At 46.9% G+C, this 8,807-nt stretch overlaps 1 protein-coding gene across 1 annotated transcript; it reads right to left on the bottom strand.

Annotated features, from left to right (window-relative positions):
- Nucleotides 1-235: 235 nt before the first annotated feature.
- LOC116488132 (interferon-induced very large GTPase 1-like) lies at nucleotides 236-8,248 on the bottom strand. Its single transcript, XM_032185488.1, has one exon. The coding sequence runs from the start codon at nucleotides 8,246-8,248 to the stop codon at nucleotides 935-937; it is 7,314 nt and encodes a 2,437-aa protein (XP_032041379.1). The 3' UTR covers nucleotides 236-934.
- Between the last annotated feature and the right edge of the window lie 559 nt (nucleotides 8,249-8,807).

The following is an 8,807-nucleotide window of genomic DNA, read 5'->3' as shown; positions in this document are numbered from 1 at the left end:
GGAAAAGTGCACAGTAAACACCCCCTGCCACTGCACTGGTGCAGGCAGAGCCACTTCCATGTTCTCCAGACCATTTTTGTTCAGTTGCCACCTGCCCGTCTTGACAGCACAAACGCTAAGCTCATGCACTGCTGACAGCTGCTGAGGAAGCTGCAAAGCTGTCTAATTCTCTACATTGGTTATAAAGGGCTTTTACCCAACACAGAAGTGCTGGGCAAAAGCAGTTGGGGTGGCTAGGAGCTGGAGGGACCTTTGCCAGGCCCAGGCTCATGAATAGGAATGGCTCATGGAAGTGGGGGCACATCTTAACCTAGGACTTATACCTAATAACCACACAGTTAGAAATCACTGTCTAAATCTGCATAGGATGCTGCGTTAATTGCTTTAATGGCATCAGAAAAAGAACAGAACCTGAGTACTGAGTTTATGAATGCAAACAACAATCCCAAAAACCAAAATTGCCAAGTTCCCCACAAATGTTCACCTGCTCGCAGACCCCGCTGTCCTTTCTGCAAGTGTGACAAGTATTGCTGCAGGGAAACTGTTCTTTTGCCAGTGTCATTTCTTTTCCCATAGCAGCTGATAAAACTGGTCCTTTCTAATGCTGCCTTTGCTCTTCATCTGGCACTTGGTCTTGATCTTGGCGGTATGACTGCTTCCTGCAGGAATATTTTTCTAGTTTGCTTTAAGACAAAGCTGATGTAAATATTTATGGCAAGAAAGGAAGAGGACTTTGACTTTATCACAAAGCAAGGGAATTGCTGAGCAGTGGCATAAGAAGCACTCCTTAGTTCACCTAATGCTGTAGCAATTACATTTAGTTTTATTGACAAGGTTAAATCATAATCATTACAAGAAGATTTTGTGGTTATCCTCGTATTATGTTCTTCTAAAATGCAAAGCACTTGCAGTTTTTCCTTCATACCAACATAGCCTAACATTTCTCCAGTTCAGCGAGTGCATTCTGCTTTGTAACTTCCTGCCATGAAGCAGGGATTTCTCCTTTGCCATGAAATTTCCCATTGTAGTGTTGTTCTAGTTGTGTCCTGAAAGAAGACACAAACCATTTCCAGTATGCTTGCATGGATGGATCAGGAAGAATGCTCCATGTGGAATAGGGATGTCCTGCATCCCGGTATTTCTTGTAGGGGATCCATGTGTCTTCACCAATCCTGAATAAGCAGTCACTTGAAACACTGCTAGAACAAATATCAATGACTAGGTTGTCTGTTTTATGCCATCTGTATCCTGTCAAAACTTGTGGACGATGGAAGACAACCCGGTGGTCTCCGTCATGCTTTGGCATAGTGTTAGTGCAAACAGCCCCACAAAATGGACACTGCTCCTGGCACCCTGCAAACTGCTCAGCCAGTATTGTGTGAGGCTGCCTTTCAAAGGAGCTCATACGAGCTTCTTCAAACTCTTTCCTGAGATCATCAATAACAGGAGACAGTGCTTCTGTCATGGCATTATTCAGGAACTCTATGTCTGTTATCTCCTGATGTTCAATGCCCTTCAGGTCGCTCCTGGGCAAGCTTAGCACATCTCTGAGTGCTCTGCAGAATTCATCCAGCCAAAGAGAGATTTTATCCTTTCTGTCTTTTCTGTCTTTGACAACCGTGGTTGATGCAAAAACAGCTGACTGAATGTTTTCATAGTAACGAGAGAGGGAGTCTCTTAAAAACATCTCTAGCCTTCTGTTCTCATCTAAACAGTACGTCTCAACTTTTGTCTTAATGTAATTATTTAAAAAGTCTCCTGGGGCTTTAAGGTAATGCTTGAAATTTTCAAATTTTTCTTCTTCTGCTAGGAATTTGAGCATGTAATATTCCAGAGTGGATCTATTGCCTTTGAAATCTGGAATTTTATCCTTCATGTCTCGAGCTATGTCAAGAGCTGTCTTCTCATAGATGGCGTGTCGAAGAGCTGGGGCAATCTTGCTGCACAGGAAATCAGCAAATGTTGTGATGCAAGAGGCTCCTTGGCAGGAAATCTGGAAACATTTGAAGAAGTCTTCTCTCTTGCTCTCCAGGTAGACGACTGGATCATTTGCTTTCCTGAATGCTGCATGCATGTCTTTAAACCTTTCTGCTGCCATTCTACACAGGTATAGTGATAATTCCATTTTGTATTCTTTATTAAAACAGTAATTTGCACTGTTAGGAACAGACTTCATACCTTCCTCCACTTCATTTAGTATTTCATGAATAAAAGTTCGACTGTAATCAATTTTGTCCTTTTCCTTCTTCTCAATGTTTTCCCTCACATGCATTATGATGTTATCTGTAATTCGTTGCATGCTGTTCACATCGGCATCGTCCAAACTTTTAGAAAAGCCAAAAAAACTTTTCTTCCTAGAAATGTGTTTCTCTTTGTCAACACAAAAGACAGTTTTTTGGGAAAGCTTTCTGATTCGTTTATCTACATTAGGCTCCTTAAAGTGATCTAGAAGGACATTTTCTATGTCCACATCAATGTCCACCTCTTCCTGAGGGGGAGCAGCAGAAGAGACTTCATAAAGCCACTCCATCCAGATAGAATTGAAGCGTTTTCTCAGTTCACTTTCACCTAATTTCTGGCCTTTTAGAGACAGGGCCAACTCTCTGCTCTTTCTCAGGAGCTCGTTTTCATATTCAGACTTCCTCTCATCCAGTTTACTCTGGCTCTTCTTTACTTCTATAAGTTTCGCACACTTCCTTCGTGTTTCAACAAGAAGGGACTCTCTCAGTTCTTTCAGCTTCAGTTCTGTGCTGCTTTTCCACTGGATCAGTATTTCATGGTCTCTGTCTTCACTGAAGAACGTTTCCATGTTCTTGGTGATGGCATCACTTGTCTCTTGCACCAGTTTTTCAAGGTGATCCGTGGTGACCTTGTCCAACTCTCCATTCCGCACCTTGTTTTCCAGTTTCATTTGCAAGTCTAAGATGTGACTTCTCAGCTGCCAGGTCCACTGACTAAATGCAGTTTCCAGTTTCTTGTAGGCAGCAATCTCCACTGAATTCTTGAAGCTGAAAACGAAGTTTTCATTCAGCAAGGCATTCCACAGGTCACTAATACGAACTTTCAAGCTGGAGAGCCTCAAAACGCTGCTGTGCGATTCCTTCTTGGCAGCTTGGAGAATTTTGCTCTTTAATTCCTGGACGTTCTGGCTGTAGGTGGGGTTGGGCGGTGCCATCGGTGGGTTTCCTTCCCACAGGTGAGCAAAGTAATGAATGTGGGTGTTCACGTCAAAGCGGATGACGTCGCTGAAGCAGGTGATGTCACAGAATTCCTGCTGGGCCGCAATCACGGTCATTTCATCCAGCTTTTCCTGCAGACGTCTTTGTCCCTCCATGTTCTGTTCCTTTGCGGTTATTTCACCCACGTTTTGGTGCACAAAGAGGCAGCCTGGGGAAATATTAACTTGCTTCATCCTCAGGAAAGCCTGCACAGCAATCTGAAGGACGTCTTGCATTTCCGAAGGATTTTCTCCAAAGATGTTGATCAGAGTCATGTTGCCGATGCCAATGACAAAGGTGGCCAGCTCATTGTCATGGTTAAGTGACTGCTTATTGGCCATCTCTATGGCACGAAGTCCTTCTGTGTCAACAACGAGCAGGTAATCAAAGTTCAAATCCTGTTGGAGCTTCTCGTCCACTTTAATGAGCTGCATAAACGCTCCCCGGGTGCACCTCCCTGCGCTGACGTTAAACTGGAGACCAAACATGGCATTCAGCAGGGTTGACTTCCCTGTGCTCTGGATGCCAAGCACGGAAAGCACAAATACTCGCTTGTCCCCTAGCTTCTCAATTAACCTGTCAAAGACGGCTCCAATCCATTGCAGTGGTACGTAAGAAGCATCACCATCCATCAGCTCAATGGGATACCCTAAAACCATCAGATTGGCAGCAATTTCAGGTAGTTTGACATACCATTTTTCTTTGGAGGTTGTTGATTCCAGTGCCTCATAAATCTGCCCCACCTCTCTCAAAATATGCTCAAGGCCAATGGACGAATCATTGATTTCATCAGAAAGGGCATCTAATTTCTTCATCAATTGAGTTTTCAGGTTGTTATTTTCATTGTTTTTCTTTAATGCCAGGATTTGATACCATAAGCGATGATACTCTCTCTTCAGCTCATCAAGGCGATCAGAGGAGATGTCGTCCATGAAGATCTTCATCCACTGCAGAAAGAATTTCTTGGTATTGTCTGGCTGTGACTGGAGAAAGCCAAGGACTGTTTTCATCAGCTGATTGAGGGGAAACGCTTTACCTAGTTGCTTTCTTCGTATTGCAGACTTCTCCAATTCAATTTGGCTCCGATGATGCTCTATGCTCTTGTTCCTCTTTTCCTGCAAGCGAGTGAGTTCTTTGTCCTTTTTACACCACAGGTACCACAGTTTTCCCTGAAGAGGCAGTAGCTGTGATTTGATCTCAGACAACTTCTCTTTCTTTAACAGATTCACCAGTTTGATTGCCATTTCTTTGGCTGTCACGCACGCTTCTGCATCTTCATCGACTAAGAAGCCGTGCTCGCGAGCTGTGCTCAGGCATGCATTGAGGCTAACAAGCGTGCTCGACCCTTCCACTAGGTCTCGGATGGTTTTTGTCAGCTCACCCACTAATTCTGCTTCATTTCTGTTCTTGATCCCTATTCTTACATTTTGGCCAGATCGGCCAGCTGCAATGCTGTCTTTCTCAGTGAAAAGGCAAACCAAAGGCCTCTGAGACTGCCACAGATCATGTAAAATTTTCCTGCCTTTCTCATTGCTCTGATCAAACTCAGAAACAAGAACCACATTCACGGCAGAGATCTCCTGTAAAAACTGCAGCTGGGGTTCATGATCCCTCGCATCTCCGTGCACGTTACAGAATGCAACAGGGCCGTTAAAGCTGTCGTCGTCGCTACCACGGGGAAGGTACCAGGAGATTTCCACAACACCTTTCATCAGGAAGCAGTCTTTGGTGCTGCCTTCGCAATGGCGATGGAAAAAAGTGTCGTGTTTTTTCCTGCTCAGCAGGGCATTCAGGAGCTGAGACTTGGAAGAGGAAGGAGAGCTGCCAATGCGGAGGAAGGACACGATGGGCATCTCTGCCTGATAAATGAGTTTGTTTTTGTGACTGCTAATCCTCATCTGCTCTCCCGATCTCACCGTCCCTTTCCAGCTCTTCTTGATCTGGCTGAGGGACCAGAGAGGGAACTCTATCTGTGAAGTGCCCGGGTTTGGTACCAGGAGGGGTAGTGCAAACTGGCAGAAAGCGAGCTTGGATGAAAGGTACTGTCTCATGAAATCATCAGCACAATGAAAAATTGCCATCTGGAGGTCCATGGGGTGCACATGACTCTCCCTGCTTGCAGATTCAGGGGCTCCTTTGTCCAAGTCACTGAAAAAGTCATCAAAGGAATCAGAGGGCTCGTGCTCCTCCCCTGAGGTGTTTGGTGTGGGAACAACTTCTGGCTTACTCGCCTCCTTGCAAGTCAGGTACCTCACCCTGTAATCCACGGTCAGAAGCCTTTGCAGGAAGTAAAATGGTAGCTCGCTGTCCTTGCTGGGCTGGCTGTTGTGTACAGATGTCTGGTGTATTATGTGGAAATCTTCTGTGCCCATTTTTCTTGGATAGTACCTTTCCAGCCCGAGGCGCTTAAGTAAGTTGACAAACTCTGGGTTTGCAGCAGCTTGACTTGCTTTGGATTTGCTGCTGTCTGATTTGGGTTTGCACTGACTGGGAGGCTGCATGCCTTGAAAAGCATCTTCCAGGTCTTTCATTATATTGTCTTTGTTCAGGTTGCCAGATGTGTCCTCCAGTTGCCCATCGATGAAGGATTGCAAATCTCTTTCCAGCATCTCCCAGTCTTTGAATGCATTGTGCTTTCCGAGGAGAGCTTTCATCTCTGTGGACCATGTGTTTTTCATCTTTTCTTTCATGAAAACTAAGCGGTCATTCTTTTGCTCAGGGGTCATCTTCTTGTTTTCGGATGTTATGGTGAGCCCCATCAGCAGCAGGAAGGCCTGAGCTCTGCAAGCATCCTGTTCCTTCAGGCTCTGATACTCGTTATGTGCCACGTGCATTTCCTGTATCATGAAATTAATTTCTGGACACCCAAGGAGGTACTGAAAAGTGCTGCTTTCTACTTGGTATCCCGTGCTGGTTGTAACTAAGAGCACTAAGAGTTCTATGTCTTCCTGTGCCCTTTGCTGCAGAGACTGGAGCAAGGAAGAAACAGCCAGGCTTACAGTGAAGGTGGCTTTGATCTTTGCCTCATGAATGGCAGATGCAGAAGTTGCTGGTTCATAGGTGACTTCCTGGATGTACTCCTTCATCTGCTTCAGTGTCGTATTGAGATCTTCAAGACTGGAAATACTGGGAGTTTGGGGAAGTGTGTGCTCCTTGTGGAAGACCCACTGCATAATGAAGGAAGTCTTGGGGAAGTCCTTGACAGAATAGATGTGAGGATCCAGCAGGCACTGCAGCAGAGATTTGATGTAGGTGATGTTTTCTGGAGAAGACTTCTGGCAAAAAGAAACAGTGTTCACCAGGAACTCCTGCAATGCTTTGTCTGACAGACACATGTTGATCCAGACACTGTGATTTTTTGTTCTTTTATTCAGGCCCTGTTTAAAATCTAGCAACATGAGCAGTTTCTTTTCATCCACTGTCCCCTCCCAGGTCTTTACTTGCTCCAGGAAAGCTCTGGCCTCTTCTACGGCACTGGCCAGTTCCTCTCCAAAGATCACACTGGTGCTTTGATTCGTTAGCTCTTCGTAGACAGCCCTGAGGCTGCTGCCCATTTGATGGGAGGATTTAAAATCGCTGCTGTGGTTGGACAGGATTATGTCCCACACTGGGATCAGCTGAAAGCCCCGGTCGATCACACACCAGGTTGTGTTATTGGCCATAAGCCCGCATTTCCACTCGGGAAGGGAATCTGTCTCTGCTGGGCCCCCTGTTTTGGTCACATAGAGCTGAACTGCTCTGTGGGTGCTGCTTCTGTCTCTTCCCTGAAATGATGCCTGTGAGCTGGAGTTTGAAGCATCCCCCTTCACTCCCCACTTGGTACCGAAGCCGCTGAAGCTAGCGCCGACGTAGCTGTTCAGTGCTTCAGATGTTTGTTGCTTCATCTCATCCCATTGCTCTGCCCTGAAACCTTCGGCAGATGCTTTCCACCAGAATATTCCCCCAAAGTGGAGGGGTCCCTGGTTCACGTGGGACCCAAACCTGCTGAAGAAGCTGGCGCACCTGCTCTTCAGTAGGTGGAACCTGTCTGCCTCCTGGGTGATGCTCAGAAGCTGTTCCATGTCTTGCAGCTCTCGCAGGGCTGCATCTGAGAGGCGAAGCTGGTCCTTTTGGAAGTAGTAGGAGGCCAGAGGGATGTATTGGTACTTGGTGGTGCAAATGTACGCCTGCTCCGAGCGTGACCGACGGGAGTCCTCTGACTGTGAGGACTTGCCATAATCTACACCTGTTTCAACACTGAACCCCCAGAACCCAGCTTTGACAGAAGCATTGATGCTGAACCCCAGCTGCTCCATGGACTTGGTGAAAGCAGCTTCTGCTGCAGAGGAGGAGAACTCCTTCCTCTCAAGCAGCGACCCTTGCACTGGACCAGTGAGCATGAAGCCATCAGGGACCCTGATGAGTTGCTCTCGCTTTGCCAGCACATCCTCCAGGCTCTTGGTTTGGTAAATCCCCTGCAGAGCCAGGCCTCCCGATGCCCGCCTCAGGACCTCCACGTCAGAGACGTTCTCCCTCTCCCCCATGGACTTCTCCTGCTGCTCCAGTTGCTTCCGGATGCTCACCAGCTCATCCAGCAATGCCTTCTCTGGAGGTGCCCAGTACTCCTTGGGAATGTCCATGGCTTGCTGTAGGGCCTCCTCTTTCTGTCTTATCATTTCCTTGCTGTGGCTGCGGCTCTTCTGCATTTCTTCCAGCTCCCGTAGGATTGACTTGGCTTCTTCTTGTCTCTGCTTCATCATCTCCAAGCGCTGCTTCTGTACTTCATCAACAGCTCTTTTGTTGTCTGTGATTCCCAGGAGCCTTTGGAGTGCCTTGGTCTCCCAGGGGTACCGTACTTCGCACTCCAGTTTAAGGCAGTCTTCATATTGCAGATGTTTCAAAGCATCTCTTGACTTAACACCCAATATCTCTGACAGTTTGGGGAGCCAGTATTCTTCATCAAGTCCTTCCTTCTCAAATGCTTCTGCCAGCAATTGCTTAGCAATTCGTGCCTTTTCCCCAGCAGCTGCTCTCTCCTCCTGTGACTCCATGGCTGTAGAAGGGGAAAACAGACCTGTTACATCAAGTTAGAGGAGGCCACCACCCTTAGAAGAGGCCTCTCCATAGTTTCTGGCTCAAGGATTTCTTCTGCCCTGCTGCTGGAACCCAGCCTATGGGCACCCCTGAGATAGGCAGACACAGACAGACATACACATGCAACCACTGGCACGGCTACACAAATAGCCACGGACAAGGCGCTGCCTTCAACAGCACCCATGTATAAGCTGCTGTGGTGGTTCCGCTCGAGTGGGCAGCCAAGCTCCAACACAGCCGCTTTCTCACTCCCCCTCCTCAAAGAGGAATGGGGAGAAAATACGATGAAAAGGGCTCAAAGGCTGAGATAAGGACAAGAAGATCACGCAGTAATTATTGTTACGGACAAAACAGACTCAGCATAGGGAGACAGTAAGATTTATTGCGTATTACTAACAAGCTAGAGAAGTGAGAAACAAAGGAAAGAAACCAAAAGCACCTTCTCCCCCATCCACCCTCTTCCACCTCCTCCCCCCGAGGGGCGCAGAGGAAAGGGGGAATGGGTGTTATGGTCAT

This window comes from Aythya fuligula, chromosome 3, assembly GCF_009819795.1.
Source record: "Aythya fuligula isolate bAytFul2 chromosome 3, bAytFul2.pri, whole genome shotgun sequence".
NCBI lineage: Eukaryota > Metazoa > Chordata > Aves > Anseriformes > Anatidae > Aythya > Aythya fuligula.
Note: the sequence above shows the minus strand (reverse complement) of the source record. Positions and strands in the feature narration are given on the sequence as shown.

What these genes read in the sequence shown, in the direction of transcription:
- LOC116488132 (XM_032185488.1), bottom strand. Translation starts at nt 8,248, where the DNA reads ATGGAGTCACAGGAGGAGAGAGCAGCTGCTGGGGAAAAGGCACGAATT.